General features: G+C 36.3%; 3 protein-coding genes across 6 annotated transcripts in view; all 3 read left to right on the top strand.

Moving 5' to 3' along the window:
* Positions 1–6,043, top strand: part of tacc1 (transforming, acidic coiled-coil containing protein 1) — a 49,317-nt gene extending 43,274 nt beyond the window's left edge. For all 3 annotated transcript variants that reach the window (XM_055208720.2, XM_055208718.2, XM_055208719.2), the window contains 4 exons: positions 53–216; positions 315–421; positions 4,109–4,229; positions 4,313–6,043. In XM_055208720.2, the coding sequence (XP_055064695.2) occupies positions 53–216; positions 315–421; positions 4,109–4,229; positions 4,313–4,381 (461 nt within the window). In that variant the 3' untranslated portion in view covers positions 4,382–6,043. The remainder of the gene's footprint in view (positions 1–52; positions 217–314; positions 422–4,108; positions 4,230–4,312) is intronic.
* A 346-nt stretch (positions 6,044–6,389) lies between these two features.
* LOC129447115 (uncharacterized) lies at positions 6,390–9,698 on the top strand. Of its 2 annotated transcripts, none has more exons than XM_055208727.2 (3): positions 6,390–6,522; positions 7,924–8,037; positions 9,039–9,698. In XM_055208727.2, the coding sequence occupies exons 1-3, from the start codon at positions 6,474–6,476 to the stop codon at positions 9,242–9,244; spliced, it is 369 nt and encodes a 122-aa protein (XP_055064702.2). In that variant the 5' UTR covers positions 6,390–6,473; the 3' UTR covers positions 9,245–9,698. The 2 variants fall into 2 exon arrangements, with proteins under 2 accessions (XP_055064702.2, XP_055064701.2); XM_055208726.2 differs by having other exon boundaries at positions 6,409–6,522; positions 7,897–8,037.
* A 646-nt stretch (positions 9,699–10,344) lies between these two features.
* The window catches only part of loxl2a (lysyl oxidase-like 2a), a 35,037-nt gene continuing 26,366 nt past the window's right edge, over positions 10,345–19,015 (top strand). Inside the window, exons 1-3 of the mRNA XM_055208728.2 lie at positions 10,345–10,567; positions 13,831–14,118; positions 15,810–15,985. Coding sequence (XP_055064703.2) covers positions 13,851–14,118; positions 15,810–15,985 — 444 coding nt within the window. The 5' untranslated portion in view covers positions 10,345–10,567; positions 13,831–13,850. The remainder of the gene's footprint in view (positions 10,568–13,830; positions 14,119–15,809; positions 15,986–19,015) is intronic.

Here is a 19,015-nt window from a genome sequence, read left to right as displayed (position 1 = left end):
TCTGCAATGTTGTGCTGATTTCAAACGTTAATCTTTTGTTATCTCACAAAAGCGGAAGAAGAGCAGCGTAAGAACATTGGATCTCAGAAGAGCATCCAGCAGTTAACCATGGAGAGAGATCAGGCCCTGGCCGACCTCAACTCTGTAGAGCGCTCGCTGTCTGACCTGTTCAGACGCTATGAAAATATGAAAACTGTCCTTGAGGGCTATAAAAAGGTGACAGATATTTGCTAATCAAAAACATCTTTTATATAAAACGACCTTGATATATAGAGTATCGTATTCTGATTGGTAGCTTTTTCATGTTTGGTCAGAATGAGGAAGTGCTGAAGAAATGTGCTCAGGACTACCTCGCACGCGTGAGGCAGGAGGAACAGCGTTATCAGACCCTGAAAATCCACGCAGAGGAGAAACTCGACAAGTAAGAGCCTGTAGCATTAAGGTCCTGTAGTGTTCCTGTAGCTCAATTGGTAAAGCAAGGTGTCACCGCAACCAAAAGTTATGGTTCAGCTCTTTGGCACAGGGATTTACCCAGTGATGCCGGTAACGCGTTACTTAGTAACGCGTTACTCTAATTTTACCACTTTTTTTAGTAACGAGTAATCTAACGCGTTAATATTTCCAAACCAGTAATCAGATTAAAGTTACTTATCCAAGTCACTGTGCGTTACTATTTTTGAAATTTTCCTTAGTAAAATATATATTTTCTTGTATATTTCTTCTTGCGTCTCGGGAAGTAAAGTCAGATGTGCGACAAGTCACGTTTTCAGCACGAGGACAATTCAGGTCACGTGTAAGCGACACAAACGTAAACAACGTACAATGGAGAGAGAAGAGAGATGCAGCTACAAAAACACTACGTCAAATTAGTGTTTGGAGTCGCGGCACGGCGCAGACAGTGAAACTAAGAGCAAGTCCCACCCGGTGGTGAGAAGCAGTGAGCAGGAGGTCATCCAATACCCAAACAACAAAAGCTGGACTTCAGTGCAAACCAGTAAGTGTGGGAGAGTTGAAAAACGAAAGTAACAAAGCGATTTTCTCCAAGCCTGATAACATCTGCATCTCACTATGACAGCATATTAGCACATAACCTCTGAAGAGTTGTCAAATATCGCGTTATTTACTCACCGATTTCCACGTGTAGATCCAGAACTGTGTTTTCAACCATGATAAGTACATTCCAAAAGCGGTCTTTTTTTCTTTTTTCGCGTTGTGTTTCTCGTTTCATGTGTTACAATACTGATAAATCTACAAGGTATATAACATCCTGAAGACTTCTCAGTTTTTCAAAATAAAAGTAAGTCGAGTTTATAGAGTAAATAGATCCTGTCGGGTCAAAAGTAACACTTGTTAGTTTTGTCCCGCTGCTAATACTGTGTATATTATGGTAAAAAAATTATATTATTCTAATTTGATTTAATTTTATTTTCATAGTGTTCAAACTATTGAATTATTTTTTTAGTCTCAGCAATTTAAGTTTGTACTGTTGGTTGCTTTTGAAACATTTGATAAAACTGAAATTTAAAATAAAAATGTAATTTAATTATTTTTTACAAAGATAAATGACAAAATAAGTTTGCAGTTACATGTTAAAGAGGTCATAGTCATATATATTTAATAAAAACAAGTGTAACACAAAAATCTATCATGTTTTGTTGTGTTAATTTTGACCCACCTGTGTGTTACTTTCGTCCCTGCTGTCAAGGTTAAAAGTAACAATTCACTACTCTTGTTTAAAGTGAAATTATACAGAAGTCGTTTTACATTTGTTCAAAATTCCAGCTGGTTTTGATAGACCACACTTGTGAGTTATTGACCACAGCAAAAATATATCTCTGTCTAAAACATTAGCTTTTAAAATTAAGTTTTTCTGAAAATGGCCCCTGCTCACCCCTATTTATGTTAAGTGAAGTCAAGAAAGACTCATATATATATTTTAGTTTTTTAAAACACAACAGTTCAACTTAAAATGTCAGGAGATACATTGTTGACGTTACTGTTAAAATGCACTTCCAATAAAGTGAGTGTTGGCAAAACCGATTGTCATTTTTAATGTTGAGGCAGTGGGGGTGTTGGCAGCTACTGGAATGTAACTAACAAAGTAACTTGTAATCTAACTTAGTTACTTTTAAAATCAAGTAATCTGTAAAGTAACTTAGTTACTTTTTAAAGGAGTAATCAGTAATCAGTAATCAGATTACTTTTTCAAAGTAACTGTGGCATCACTGGATTTACCTATTTCCCCACCATTGACGAGTTATCTCATCAATTAAGAGAAAACATTTGCATTAAAAAAACCGTGTTCCTGATCAATTTTTATGTTAATCTGCAATACCGTGATTATCCACTATGAAAATTACCCAATTTATAAAAAAACTTGAGCCAAAACGTTATTTACTAATTTTAAACTCTGTGTATGTTTTGATAATCGTTCTGAATCTAATCTCTAACAAAATTCCTTCACAAAAATGCAATTATTTCAGCTTTTTGGTAAAAACATTTTTTTTTAAGAAAAATATCCATATTTAAGAGTTTATTAGCAGAGAAAAAAATAGATAGGATGAAAGTTTTTTCCTGTTTTGTTTGTTTGTTTGTTTGTTTGAAAGCAGAGGGTCTGTTCTTTCATTTGATATATTTGTATGTTTATATATTTTTAGAAGAAAATTTTCCTGGAAATCACAAAAAAATGCTGGCAGGCAACTTTTCAAAAATGGCTGGCGGGGAATGAGACAAATGCAGATCAACATTCACAACGTGAAATGTCTGCAAACTGAACTGGACTGGGGTTCCCGAACGAGTTCAAACGATTGAACTTAGCACATAAGAGCGCTTTCTAAGAGCTACTTAATGAACATTTGTTGTTCATTTACGTGCGTTTCCCAAAGATGCACGTAAAACGGTCGCTCGATCTGGGTTTTATGGGTCGCTATCCGTTTGTCAAGTGCTGAAATGTCACCAATAGATTGACTCGAATTTGTAGCAGAAGCTTGTTTAGGCTAATGATCTTCAGCTGATGTGCACTAATATTTTTCATTATTGTTCAATGACTTTTTAAATGTTTTAATAATTTGTGCATAATGAAATATTCTTTTCCGTATTTAGTTAGGACTCGTCCCACTCCGAAATGCCTTTTGCATTTTATATTATAGTTTAGATTATTATTATTATTTAATATGTTTATTTATTATTATGGATTATTGCATTGTACCTTAAATATTTATTTGGTTTCTTTAATCAGATGCCATTTCCCTTCAATTTTTTTTTTTACTGTAGATGAATTATAGCAGCAAGTGGTAGGAACCATTTATCAATTTGCTAGTACCAACTTTTTCCAAAATTGTACCAAAAACGTTTTCCTTCTTTATTAATTTATGTTTAGTAATTTAAATTTGATTTCTCATTTGAATTTTAAATATATTATATTAGAGTAATTTAAACAAATAAACAAAGAAGAGCCTAATAAATAAATATACATTTAAAACATTACATTATTGTCATTGTCATTGTCCTGCAGGTGACCTTAGGTCTTACGATGCACTTATGAATTAACGATTACTCCAGAGCACTCGTAGATCTACGATGATTTTCAAGTGCTACTTAAGTTACGAAGCTTTTGGGAAACGGCCCGTAAGTCTAAGATGATTCGTACGATCGTTTTTATGATCAACTTAGCCTTACGATGCTTTTGGGAAACCCGGCCCTGAACCAGAGATCAGGGAGCTCGTGACTATCCGCACTTAAGCATTTTGTGTGTATTTTCCGTAATCTCTGTGTTAAGATTGTTCAATTTTCTAAAATCTTCACAGAGCTTATTTACATACAGGACCACATACAGTATATCTAATAGTAAGCATCGTAAGTCTGCATGTCTCATGGGCATTGAGGTCATACGATAGCATTGAGTATAAACTAAACTGAAATCGAATCAAAGACTTTTTCACACAAGAATCTACGTTGTTTGTTGCAAGCGATGTCAAACCCTTTCAATCTGAATGCAGACCCAAAAAACATTAAAAACGAATAAAGGTTCCGCTACATTTTCAAATTTATTTAATCAAATAATCATCAAGTTTTCTCACATTTTAACGCAATGCCATCTCATCTACAGAGCGAACGAGGAGATCGCCCAGGTTCGTGCCAAGGCCGATGCAGAAAGCGTGGCACTCAATGCCTGTCTGAGGAAAGAGCAGATGAAGGTGGAATCACTGGAGCGGGCGCTCGAACATAAGGTAACTAACATCTCAGAACGCAACCATTTCAGATCAATTCGATGAGACAAAGTTATAAAATATCTATTTTATATTTCTTTTAGAATCAAGAGACTGAAGAACTCACCAAGATTTGTGATGAGCTCATAGCCAAGTTGGGCACAACAGACTGAATAAATATGCCTATTTTCCCCACATACATGCCTTGTCTGACCCAACCCCACTGTTGACCCAGCCTAGCACGTCTCTCTGAATCTGCAGTTGCATTTAAATCTTTTTGGAAAGAGTCACTCACTTTTCCTTTTGTCTGACTCAGTGTCTGGAAAGAAAAAAAAAACAGGATATTAAATGAAACAGTGGAAGCAGATTTAAAATTGCTAATGTATGACTTTCCATATGGCCATAATCCACCTTTGGATTGTGTAACGGTGTGAAGAAAACCACCCACATATCTTTTTCTGATGACTGCTGTCATTTCTCTGGAGATGTGTGTAAAGTTCATATGCGGCTGTTATTGCAGCTGGGTGTGTAACGGTGTACTTGGGGTTTTCCTCTAGACGTGTGTGTCTATGATTTGGTGTCCATGTACAGTAACAAAGAGGTTTTTATGAATGTGGGAAAGAGGGTCTTGTTCATAGTTTACATGATCACAGTGCTGCTATATGTTACAGAGGAAGCAAATCTTATTATTTGCAACTTTTTACCTTGGTCATGGATAGTACTGTAACCTGAATTATTATTATTTAGCTCATTATATAAATGAAAAAGTCATTTTAGTATATTCAAAACTTCTGTTTTAAGAGTTTGGAAGCAGGTTGTAGTTCTGTGCTTTATATTCACTAGTTGTTTCAGTGCAAATGTATTATCATTTATGATCAAATGATGACTTCCAGAGCACAAATTTCAAAACAAACTGAGAGCACTTAAACTGGCCTTTATACATTAAATACTTTGCTTTTGTATACATCAAGAAGGACTTGTTTTGTTGTTTATAATCTCTATTTTTATTTTACTGTGAGTGCAGGGAACCTATCAGAGGTCTTTGGATGCAACAAACGTACCTGTAGATGTTCAATGAAGTCATTACGAGAGTTGACAATCTTGCTGTGCCTAATGCTAAAGTGATACGTTCTATTGGCTGTTGTTTTTACCCACAATTCCTGCTTTCTTATGCAATACAGTACATTTGCTCAGAGTAACTAACCTAATGCCAAATGAAACCGCTATCTGTGTGCCAAACATTACTGGTTTGTGTGGAGATATCTAAACTAGCCTGGTGAATTGCCACGTTGTTGTTGTTTAAAGGTGCAGTGTGTAAATTTTAGCGGCATCTAGTGGTGAGGTTGCGAATTGCAACCAACGGCTCAGTCCACTGCTCACCCCTCGCTTTTGAAACACATAGAGAAGCTACGGTAGCCACCACCGGACAATCATGTCATCGTCGGAGACAACTTAGTAACATGGTGGCACAAAATGGTGACTTCCATGTAAGGGGACCCTCGGTATATGTAGATAAAACGTCTAATTATAAGGTAATAAACACATAACGGTTCATTATGAAAGGTCTTTATACACCCCTGATAATATAGTTCTGTATATTATTTTGCATTTCTGTCAAGAGATCCTTCTAAAAATTACACACTGCACCTTTAAGGAGCTTTTCGATGTTCTTTACTCACTGAAATCTGTCCTGTGTATATTTTTATGAAAATAAGATTGTTCATTTATTGTGTTATTAATGTTTGTAAAGTGGAAGAAAGAGCACAGAAATGCCATTGACTAATATATATTTTGTGCATAATGCATTCCCTAAATAAAAGTTATAAATAGCTTGATATGTTGTTGTGTGCTTAACTCTTTCAGTAAATAAACCAGCACTTTTAGAGTATTGTGGTATATGTGGCCACTTTTTCAAAGGAATAGCTTGTCAGGGTGTTTCATAGTTAATCCTTTAAATGGGAAATCTGGTGACACCGATATTAGGATTTTCCTCGTGTTGAGGACATTCAATAGCCTATACAGAAGTCAACCATAACAATATTTTCAAAATATCTCTAATCTTTTAAATGCAAAATGCAAAAGGTAGTGGATATTTGGTGAAATGTGAACGTGTGTTGGTAAGTGTTAATGTGTGATGTTGATTATGCAGATCTGTTGCATGTGTTAAGCCGATGTAATGCACTGCAGGATTACAGAGGGGTGCTGAAGTGTTTTAGATAAGACCTTCACATTGTCCCAAAGCTTTTCTCCTACAGTCTGTTCAACATGAAGACTTTCCTCGCTGCACTGATTCTGCTTGCCTCTGTGATACACAGTAAGTAATTATATAGTAAAGGATCCAGACATACAATTATTACCTACAGTTAGAAATTGTTGTTGATATAATCTATGAAAAGATTTGTTACAAAATGGTTATATATATATAATATATATATAATATATATATACCAAAAGTTTGGTGGACACAATTGACTAAAATGTTAACTATGATTTTAAAAATCTTTTAATCTGAAGGTGTATGGTTAAATGCATGAAATTACGTTTGTAGAAAAAACTATACCTGTGCCAAACAGATTAATTTCTGTTATTAGAAAAGTAAAATTTTATTTTAAACTATTATTTTTTAAATAGATGACTTGCACTGAATATTAAAGAAAAATTTGTCAATTACAGCCCATATTAAATATGAAGTCCTTCAATATTCTTTAAAATTCAGTCTAAAGTAAAACTTCAAGAAGCTTCTTGATAAAATGACAAGGTTTTGCAATTTCTAGGCAAAGGGTGACTACACTTCAGATGATAAAATATAACAGAATTTTTATTCATTTTGGATGCTTTCAGTCACCAACATAATTCAAAAAGTTGCATTTGTGTTATGCCATAGTTTGGACGAGTTTATTATTATTCTGTTATGTGAAAAAATATATAAATAAAGAATGAGTGAGTGTGTCCAATATAGTTGTGCAAAAGTCTTAGGCCACCATGCCACAATTAGATTTGTTGTTTTTGCAATATTATAGTGATCATATATAATTGTTTCTTAGTTTCAGAAAATACAGGAAATGTGTATATAGTATTAAAATGTAAATTGATGTTTTTAAGGTAAGCTCCCCTTCCACTTGAGCAATAGCAGGAAACTACAGGATCTCTTAACCCTAAATAAAATGAAATCCTAATTTCTAATTTTAAAGAAATTAATCTTTGTACTTCATTCTGCTCAAAAACGCTCAAGATGTGTTTAGTGCCAAGAGAGGTCACACTAAACACCAACTATGCCTAAAAAAGGTATAGAACTTTCTTTTTTGTACATATTTTCTGTATTTTCTCTTTGTATCTTAATAAAATAGATTGAAAAATACATATGGATGGACATTAAAACTTCTAAAACAACAAGTCTGGTGGTGGTGGCCTAAGACTCTTGCACAATAATAAATAGCCTATTAATATATTATGCTATACATTATTGGAGCCTGTTATAATTAACACAAATAAATAAAATTAAATATAGCTTATAATGTATAATTATGATTATTACATACTCTAGCAATTTAAATTATATGCTGTGTCCCTAGCCTTATATACTAATTTTTAACTAAAACTATATACTGTGTATTACAAAACATATATGCGTAAAAGTCTCCCTATAGAATTGGTAGGTGTGCGGCTCATCAGTTTAATCTCAGATCAGCTGTGTTGTCTTGTCCGGTATGTAAAGGTGAGGGGTTGAAGTGTTTCACCTGCGTGGCTCATAACCAGGATGAGTGTGACAGACAGGGCTCAACTGTGTGTCCTGCTAATGCAGATGCCTGCTCCACCATCACAGGGGCACGTGAGTACACGCATGTACATACAGACCTGCAGTTCACTTGATGGCCACAAGAGAGGGGCATCACTCTGAACTTGTGTTCAGATTTATAAATGCTAAATGTAGCTACAGCATCTGCTATAAATAACAATAAGAAATGCAAATATAACAGAATTATTAACCTATAAATACATTTTATATCGTGCATACCATATATTATGGTCTATATATATAATAATACAAAATTATTTAATTGTCAGTACCATGTATTATATTTTCGTTTTATTTTTTTTTCTTATGCATCTACGGTCTTGCAAAGTTTTGTAAGGCACTACAAAAATTTACTTAAAATTTTTAATAATAATTGAACTGATTTTAACCTTAATTTTTAATACATTTAAATAAATAAAAAATACATTAATTGATGTAAGTTAAGCTTTTTGACAACAATATTTGAACCCCTCCTCCCTTACAATTTCTACCCTACTTGTTAAAAATAACTAAACACAACGACATATTGATTTTTAGTTCTTTAAGCTTATTTTTATGTTTGTTTTGTCTTATTTTAAATCATTTTAATTTTGAGGCCACCTTAGAAATGTATTATGGCCCCATGCCTTAAAGGGATAGTTCACCCTATTTTTTTTCTAAAATGTACTCACTCTCATGTTGTTACAAACCCGCATAAATTTCTTTATTCTGCTGAGCACAACAGAAGATATTTTGAGCAATGTTTGTAACCATACCAATCAAAAGCCCCATTGACTTCCATAGTAGGAAAAAATCATACTATGGAAGTCAATGGGGCTTTTGGTCGGTTTGGTTTTAAACAGTCCTCAAAATATTATAATTTGTTTTCATCTGAACAAAGAAATGTATACAGGTTTGTAACAACACGAGAGTGAGTAAATGATGACAGATTTTTCATTTTTGGGTGAACTATCCCTTCAACAATGCTTGAGTTTCCATTTGAAATCTTGATGTGTCATTTTGTGGTGTCCTTCTCTGTGTTTCTTCCACCACAGACACTGTTCTGAAGTCATGCTCTTATAAGTCTTTCTGTGATAAGTCTCACATGAGTAACGGTGAACTGAAGTGTTGCTTCAGTGACGACTGTAACGGACCCCACCGCTCTCACAGTCACGGGGAAAACAACACTGCCGTGACCCTGAGCTCCAGTCCTGCTCTGCTCCTGGGCATCCTGCTCTTTACAGCTCTCAGATCACTGTAATTCATCCTTAACTCTCTATAGTCATGTACAGAATCAATAAATCCTCATCTGATGGATTTAACATTTTGATGTAACTCATAGATGAGCTTTTATCTATCAGATGGCCACATAAACCATGTGCTATTTACATTTATTCATTTAGAAGATGATTTTGTCAAAAGCAACCCTGCTAAAAAAAGCATAGACCGGCATAATTCCCATGCTGGTCCATGCTGGTTTAGTTGGTGGTCACCAGCATACCAGCATCAAAACACAACATATGCTGGTCTTGTTGGTATGCTGGTTTTTCCAGCAGGGAAAATTTGCACGACTTACATAACTAACATTTTGTCTGCTATGGCTGATCTATAGTTTAAATTGCTGTTGTATCGAGTTGATCTTTTGTTATTTACTGTTGGTCATGAGCAACTGCAAACTATTCAATAAAGAAATAAAATATTATTTGTCCTCCATATATCTGTCTGTCTGCTTTTCACTTGTTTGTCAACCTGAATAAGTACCTGTCTGTCTATATACTGTATATCTGTCTGTGTGTCTGCTTCTCACCTGTCAGTATTTGTATGTCTATCTATCATATATGAATGTTGTCTGCTTTTCTGTCTGCCTGTTTGTCTGTCTCCATATCTGTTTGCTATTCACTACATTTATCTGTAAGAATATGTGCCCGTCTGTCTGGATGTCTATCTTGTATGATTGCAAGTCCCCATGTAAATAATATTGTAGTATATATTAGTATTTACTATAGTAAACTGTAGTATATTGTAGTAATTACTTGTTTGCGTACACTTTAAGTATTCTGTAGTATACTGATGACAATTGTGTGACCTTCGATAAATATATACTGTGTACTTCAATATTTACTATGGTAAGGTTCAAAACCACTATAATTTTTAATAATTTCACTACAATAATAATAATATAATACTTACAATAATAAATACTATATTATTCCAGTATTTTGTCTTTTTGTATGACTGTATGTTTCCTTCCTGATGTCCAGCCGTCTGACTGCTTCCCACTGCTCACATTACACGTGCATAAGAAAACATCACCTCGCGCACATCAGGGCATACCCAGCTGTATGACGTAATGGGCGCGCGGGAGACACATTGGGGTGTCTGTAACTTTCATAATGTCGCAGTCAGGGATGGTTTCATATTGCAGTGATAGTGGGAGGAGGTGAAAGCCTGTGTTAGGGGTGAAAGCTCGTTTAAAAGTGTTGCTGGATACAGAGACAGATGTAACTCAGGGCTGCTGCATCCAACTGCGCGCGCGTAACACCACAGAAGACTTTCACTGCAGAACAAAACAGCAAAGTTTAAGGTAAGTGCATGACAACCATGATTATATAGCCTATTTATTTTCAATAATTATTTAATATGTATTAATTAGATGCACGCGGGTCTTAAAACGATAAATGAATACTTGCGTTAGCGTATTTCGTTGATGTTTTTAATATTAAACGTATGTTAAATAACTTTAAAGCCTAAAGAACGTCGTCAATGTGCTTGTGGTAATTGTTTTAGTAAAACTAGTTCGTTTTTAAGATTGCATGGTTGTAGATAAAACGCTCATTCAAATGAATCAGATGACTGACACAACTTGTCGTCAGCAACAAACGCACACCAATAAACATGATTTAATTTGCCTTTTGGATCTAAACTTTATATCACCTCACACAAAAGTAATATACCTATTTACTATAGCAAACTGTAGCATACTGTAGTACATTTTCAATCTTGTTCCTGCGGACCAACTGCTCTGTCTTTCTTATGTAACATACACGACCCTCATTGGGCGATAGCTCCATGAACTGAGGCAAGGTGTGTCGGGTAAGACACTTTTGCCAAATTTGCAGAGCAGGGTCCCTATACAGGACCACACTGTAGTAATTACCAATTACATTATTCTGTAGTATTACAATATTCTGTATTATACCACGGGTTTGTTGAATGCTGTATTCTGATTGGCTGAGAAATGTTGCGTGAGTATGCATTAATTTCTGATAACCGCATACCCAACCTGTCAAATGTCCCAAAAATAGGCACCAGAGCAATGTTTGTGGTAACCGTGGTATAAGAGGAATAATTGACTCCAGTCGTTTGATTTATTTGAAAATAATGCACACACGCGGTGTAACTCCGCTTCGCGTCGTGCCGCATTGGGTGTGCATTATTTTCTTATAATTCAATGGCCCGTCGTCAATTATTCCTTACGTATTAACTATAATTAATTGATAAACTGTAGTAAATAGTGTAGTGTCAATTAGGCTACTTTTACTATAGTAAGGTTCACTTCAAAAATACTATAGGAAATACAAAGTAAGGTGAATGCATTTTATCTGCTTTGTACTTTTTTCTGTGAGATGTGTATATATGAAGGAAGTTATGTATACTGGAGGGTTTATAACAGTGGTCTCCAAGGCTCTCCTGATTTTGCCAAGTGGTTGATGTCCTTAGGCCAACATTATGTTGACCCTGGAACAACATTTCAATCAACCAATCAGATTCCAGAAATAAGATTATAGTTTGTATTAAGTTTAAGCTTAAAACCAGGATTAGCTGTTTCTAGACCATTGTTTTTTACTTATCATGTCCCTCTGATTTTAGGGTTTGGTTATGGTTAGGGTTGGGGTTTGGGATAGGTTTAGGTTTTATTTAGAAAAATGTTGTCCTTGGGTCAACACAATATGTTGTCCTGAGGACATCAACCACTGGGCAAAATCAGTTTGAGCGGTCTCCAACATGGTGCCCATGAGCACCAGGTTGCCCGCACAGAGTCTGTGAGTTGCCAGCCAAAGCACATTATATTAATAGCCTTGATTTTAATATTTATTTATTACATATTTTGTATTAGCTTGGTTTTGTTTATGTATGTTAAAGAGACACTCCACTTTTTTGAAAATATGCTAATTTTTCAGCTCACATAGAGCTAAACATTTGATTTTTACCGTTTTGGAATCCATTCAGCTGATCTCCGGGTCTGGCGCTACCACTTTTAGCCTAGCTTAGCATAATCCATTGAATCTGATTAGACCATTAGCATCACGCAAAAAATAACCAAAGAGTTTCGACATTTTTCCCATTCAAAACTTGACTCTTAAATCGTGTACTAAGGCCGACGAAAAATTAAAAGTTTTGATTTTCTAGGCAGATATGGTTAGGACTATATTCTCATTCTGGCGTAAAAAGCTAACATGGCTGCAGCAGGCGTAGTGATATTACGCACTGCCCGAAAATAGTCCCCTTGGCTACTTTCAATAGACAGAGCACAGTTATGCTAATTTGAAAACCACGTCCACCGGGGGGAAAACAATCCAACCGTCTCCAAAAGCTGCTGTGTGACAAGGTGTACAGCTAACAAGCTAAAAAACCCAGAAATAAGTTTTTATAAAGCTGTCGACCCCCCCCAAAAAAATGAGCGTTTAAAGACACAAAAGTGGATCGCCGACTACGTTTCCCTCCAGTGGGCGTAGTTCTAATAAAAGTAGTACTAGGAAAAGTTGCCTGTTTCGACTTTTGTTTCTTTAAACGCTCGTCTTTTAGGGTCGACTGCTTATAAACTTTTTTTTGGCTTGTTAGCTGTACACCCTGTCACACAGCAGCTTTTGGGCATTATTCTGCTTTTTGTTATAAGCCCGAAATGACAAGTAGGCAGCCTCTCGCAGTACAAAGTCAATGAAGACGATGGATTGTTTTCCCTCTGTGGGCGTGGTTTTAAGGTTATGAAGCGCTGCGCTCTGTCTCTATAGCAGGGAACTATTTTCAGGCGCTGCGTAATATCATTGCGCCTGCTGCAGCCATGTGTCCCTCTAACATTTTAAACAATGATATCAACAAGTAAAAGGAAACGAGCAAGTTAAAACAAAAAAGTTTTGAGTAGACTATATCAAAAAAGTAGCCCTGCAGACTGTTTTATCTTTTGTGGTAGCCCTTGTTCACAGAAAGTTTGGAGACCCTTGAACCCAAGCCCCCTTCCTTCATTCATTCATTCATTCATGTACGTTTAAAGTAATTTATAAACTCTAAAAAGTGTTGATTATGTAAAATATGAACGTACCCAACAGATGGTTTAAATTAACCTTGAAAATGTCCATATTTGACCCAATCAATTTCACAGTGTAATATATCACAAACTTGACATGTTTAGGCCAGATGTGTTTAAGAACTTGTTTCAAGTTGTATTAAATTTGGCTTTGACACAAAGGTTTTTTAATTTCTTTTATTTCAACACATAAGAGATTTAACCATGCATTTGATCTCTGCTTTTTGATCTATGCACACCCTTCTGAAACATACATTTGAATTTTTATGGGGCTTGTTCATACGTTAATTGACACTTTGATTGATAGATTGTTGAAAAAGGGTGGACTCAGTAGTGTCTCTACCATGTAGACATGAAACGTAGGGTGGTCATACATATGCTATACATCTGCTGCAGATCATTGCATTACACATGTCACACGTGTATGCATGGTCTGAGGTTTATAAATGTGTAGATAAAAGCTTGTGGTTTCATGGCCTGGAGTAAACATGACGTTACTTATGTTACGTTGTCATCACAGAGTTTGTGTTGTACTCCCGCAGGTCAATTTGAAAGCATAGCCATGGTGATCTCTACTGCATTGCATACTTTACTCGGTCTGATGATCCTGCTTATCTCGGTTGAAGCCCAGCAACCCAAGATTCAACTCCGTCTGGCCGGAAACAAGCGCAAGAATAATGAGGGCCGCGTGGAGGTCTTCTACAACAATGAATGGGGAACTGTCTGTGATGATGACTTCTCAATCGAAGCCGCTCATGTTGTGTGCAGGGAGCTTGGCTTCATGGGCGCTATGTCTTGGTTACCATCTGCTAAGCTTGGACAAGGAGAAGGTAGACAAAACGTGGAATTAATTTCACAATTTTGCATCATAGTAAAGCAGTAAATGCATACAGTATTAGTATAGGAATGTAGGATGACACCTAGAAAACTCATTTCATTCTGATGTTACAGCTGTTAAAGATCTTATATGTGCATATGAGGAGCTCAGATGCAAAAGCCGTTAAATGCCATCTCTGTCAAAAACATAGACTGTAAAAAATATGGACGACGCCCGTTCACTCTCTTCCATTGGTGAAAAGTGAAGCCGTCAGTGTCCCGATATGGCGCTGACATCTTGGGTCTTGAGTCTGCGCAGTAGCGATTTCGGGACCAGTCCTGCGCAGTAGTGAGCAGGAAGTAAAGCACGAAATCAAGACCCCGCCCTCGCTCTCGCAGAATGCGCATATCACACGATATCACAGCTGTCAATCATGACATGACATCAGCGTTTTGATATCATTAAATAACTAACTAAACACAAAGTTATTTTAAAACAAACATTTAAATTTACATCAGCGTGATAAAAACTACAATAAATGACAGAAACCAGGTTCGGAAAAAAGATAATTGAAGTGTAATTAGTTTAGTTGGTCTCAAGTCCCATTGAATAACATGGGGAGGCGGGGTTTATGACCTATACTGGGACCAGTAACTGGGGGGCAATCGAGACGTTTTGGCTTCACTTTTCAGGGCTTGTGCGGCACGCTTGGTCAAAAATGAGATAATGATAATAACCAAATGCTCTTTGCGCGTATTCAAGTACGTTTGTCAAATACTTTCACTTCAAATCCGCTTAATCCCGGCCTCAGAGAGCAGACCCTCTGCTTTCAAACAAACAAATAAACAAAACCGGAATTTTTTTTATCCTATCTATATATTTTTTTCTCTGCTTGTAAACTCCTAAATATCGTATTTTTCTTTAAAAATATTTTTTTAAAAATTTTGTGAAGGAATTTTGTTAGAGATCAGATTCAGAATGATTATCAAAACATACACAAAGTTTAAAATTAGTAAAATATGTTTTGGCTTCAGTTTTTTCATAAATTGGGTAATCTAGTGCATTGTCGCGGTATTGCAGATTAACATAAAAATTCATCAGAAACACATTTTTTTTTCATGCAAATGCTTTCTCTTCAATGGCGGGGAAACTCGTCAATGGCGGGGAAAGAGTTAAGAGTGTGATTAAAAAATGCCTATTTCAAGAAAACATGTCAGACGCTCTTTTGTGTTCCTATATTACACATAATGTCCGAAAAGGCATGTGTTACCTATTAAGGGTAATTAATATAAGTCAGCGAGCCGTTACTGTCAGGAAAATGGAAAACAGGATTCAATATCCAGAACAGACATAATCTCATCTTTGTCTCTTTATTTTGGGAACATGATGATCATGTATAAATCTGTCCAGACATTGTAAATCATAATCTGCAGATCAGTGGGTGGTTACAGAGCCCTGTGAAACAATAACCACTGGTCTTATTTTTATTTTCCCTAGGAAATTATTTCTACTAATAGAAATAAAAGGTAAATTTGAATTAATAGGATGTCTGCTGAAGTAATAATAGACATAGATCAGGTGGTGAACCACCATAGCCTTTGTAGTGAACCAAGTTGACCCATGAGATCTGGATGATCAGTTTATAAAAAAAAGTTCATCCAAGAAAGCATTTTAAGACCCTAAATGTGTTTTCTTCCCTCCTAGGTCGTATTTGGCTGGACAATGTCCATTGCACAGGAAGAGAGAAGTCTTTAGCCGATTGTCCCTCCAATGGCTTTGGGGTGTCGGACTGCAGGCACACAGAGGATGTCGGGGTGGTGTGCAATCATAAGCGAATCCCAGGCCACAGATTCATCAACACGATGAGCAACGATGTTGAGGTACACACTCACATTTGCTTTTTTAGCATATGGTTGACAGCGCTGGGAAATTGACTCAAATTCAATGCTGATGTTATTAAGTAAGCATGAGTGACTGTTGTTGGTGATCGAGTTAAAGCAGAACAGATCTGCCTTTGAAATGGCTTTTTAAGAGTTTGGGGGAAGAAAGATTGCTAAAGTGATCCATACACCACAATGTATCATCAAAAAACCACAACCTTTCCATCAAAAAGCGGAATCCCCCTCAAATGCATAATGGTTGAGAAATAAAAAATTCATCTCTGTTCCATCTCAGTGAACATTTTCAGTTCATCTCCTGGGTGAAAGGAAGTAAAAGTCTGTTACCGCAGGTCACACATTCCTCTCCAAAGCTCGCAACTTCAGAATAGTTTATTAGCGTTAAATTCTCCTTTTATGACGCGCCAGCTGTCTACACACCCCCGTGTCTCTCATGTGCAATCAGGATTCGTTGACTTATTAACCGATATTTGTATATTTGCCATGTTGGTATGGAAACCAAGGGCAGGTTTAAAGATGGGCTCATGAGAGCGATCAAAGAGCCCATGGTGTGCTTTTCCATGACCTGAGCTGTAATGACTTTACCACACTATGCGTCTCCCCCAAGATCCTTCCTGCTCCCCTCCGATATTCCCTTGGTCCTCCAATGACTTCTCTGAGAATGTCAATGTGGTTAAACACTACGGAGTTGCTGACTAACGGAATGAATTACGGCAGCGTGGAATCCCGCCTGTCAGATGAGAGCTTTCTATTCATGAGAAGAAGAAAAATGGGATGGTTTGAGTCGGATGGGAAGGGGCAGGGACACTGGGACATTTTATGAGATGGTCACAGTAATTTTGTAGGATTTGAATCATTCTGTAGATAAATAATGTGTTTAAGCTAAAACTGCTTTTAGAAAGTGAATTTAATGATGTTATTCTAGAAATTTTCTTTATTTAGTCTATAATTGTTTAATTACAAACTGGGCTTAACTTCTTTTATTTAAAAGTCCAGTGTGGGTTTTTAGCGACATTTAGTGGTGTGATTGCTAATTGCAACTAACCTCAATTTCGAAAACGCAAAGAGACGCTACGGTAGCTGCTTTATAGGTGTTACCAACTGATTTTTTTTTTAATTCACCTTAAAATTAAAAAAAAAAATTGGTTTTTAAAACTTACCAATTAAAGTAAGTAGATTCAACTTTCAACTTTTTAAAGTGTATAGGGTGTAATAAGCTGCTTGGCCATCGGAACTATGAAGTAATTTTTTTCAGGATGACGAACAAAATAAATAAATAAATAAAAGGTAACACAGTACAAGCTTTTTCACACGTTTGAGGGAGACAAAATTGCACAAGTTGTGTTCGAGAACTGCTTAGCTCTCAGTTGTCTTCTTGTGACATCATCAGTCAGGTGACAGGGCACGTCTACGAGTGACTGTGAGAGTTTGTTAGTTTGTTAGTAGGTGTCATTGTGAACTTTCCAGCACGTACATGCCACAATTCAGAAACACTGGCGTTTCTCTGTGAATCCTTTGGGGGGATTCTCAAAGGTTGGTTATACACCAGAGCGGCATGGTGAGCTAAGACCAGATTCCTCAGGCACCTTTCCAAGGTTTGACAGCAATGTTTTTGCAAGCAAGAGTCCATCTTTTTGTGTGTTTTTCTCATCAACGAGCAATTGGATGTCTTGGACACTTACAGTCAAACAATAACTTTGCATATTACTCGCAAAAATAGTTTTTGTGCCACTTACAAAATACTTCCATAAATATGTTCCAGCTCTGCCAAAGCTGACAAGTAACTACATAGAGGTTTTTCTTCCTCGTACACGTACGCACAGCCCTGTTTTAATGTTTGTTTGCTTGCTTTTATTTACATCACCTTGGTGTCAATGCAGCTGGCCAGTGTATGGGCACCACCCTGCCTCCTATAGAGTTGCTTGTAAATGTGACAGACAGATGGTATTAATGTGCCCATTCTGTCATAACCAACCCCAGGATCTGTCGATTATCCCATATTAGTTGCATATAGAGATACACTCCATTAAACTGAAAGCATGTAGTGGTAAGCTTTCATCGCTGTAATTACTGAGCCCATGAGTGAGGTCACTGTATTTGACTAGCTGTGGTTAATGGCTTGTGAAACATTAGTTTAGCTTAGTTTCGAGTCGATCAAAGGCTGTTTTGTAGGACCTCTAGCGAAAACTCAGCATGTTTTAACCTAATGAATGTCTTTCAGAGAGACCGGTAGCGTTCAACTTAATTTAGATGGAAACCGTTTTACGCACGAACAAGGATACGTTTCCATTAGATCAAACAGCACGACATTCCCGGCTTGGGCTTGAAATCTGAATTTCACAAATAGAATTGAATTTTTATGTATACATTTTTGTGCTTCTGAAAACATTTGGCAAAATCAGTCCAATTGTTGTATTTTTAACCTACAAATCACTAATGCTTTTTGCTTTTAACTTGATTTCCTCCTGGCAGAGGATACAAGTCAAAAAATGATATGGGGAAACTATAAACTATATCAAAGCAGAGCATTATAAACCTTTTGAAGTGACGTCTTTGACATGGTCCATCAACACCTAGCAATACCTTAGCAAACACATAAAACCACATAGTGATGCCCTGGTTAACATTTTCTTGAAAAAAAAAGGTATTTTGCTGTAATAATGGCAAAATGACGATTGTTAAGTCAAATAATAATGTATTTAAGCCTTTTAATCAGTGTTCCCACTATATTATATGCGTTTGAAATATAAATGCCACGTGGCATTGCATTGCAACTGGTTGCTTTTCATTGTTTTTAACTTTAAGCCAGAATAAAGATGAGAACCGAAAAAGCTTCTCCAGCAGAGGGAAAATAAAAAATGGTATGCTTTGTATTCTTGTAAACATTTAGTAAAATTAGGTACAGTTTATCGTTGGGTAATCAAATGAATCACCACCATGCACAACACATGGAAACAATCGCGCACATGAGGACTGTTTACAAAATGTTCAGACAGTAAAAACTGCCTGCTC

This window comes from Misgurnus anguillicaudatus, chromosome 12 (assembly GCF_027580225.2).
Source record: "Misgurnus anguillicaudatus chromosome 12, ASM2758022v2, whole genome shotgun sequence".
Classification (NCBI taxonomy): domain Eukaryota; kingdom Metazoa; phylum Chordata; class Actinopteri; order Cypriniformes; family Cobitidae; genus Misgurnus; species Misgurnus anguillicaudatus.
Note: the sequence above shows the minus strand (reverse complement) of the source record. Positions and strands in the feature narration are given on the sequence as shown.

What these genes read in the sequence shown, in the direction of transcription:
- LOC129447115 (XM_055208726.2), top strand. Translation starts at nt 6,474, where the DNA reads ATGAAGACTTTCCTCGCTGCACTGATTCTGCTTGCCTCTGTGATACAC. An exon ending in GCTTGCCTCTGTGATACACA is followed by an intron (nt 6,523 to 7,896) that starts GTAAGTAATTAT and finishes ATCTCAGATCAG; the next exon opens with CTGTGTTGTCTTGTCCGGTA. An exon ending in CTCCACCATCACAGGGGCAC is followed by an intron (nt 8,038 to 9,038) that starts GTGAGTACACGC and finishes CTTCCACCACAG; the next exon opens with ACACTGTTCTGAAGTCATGC.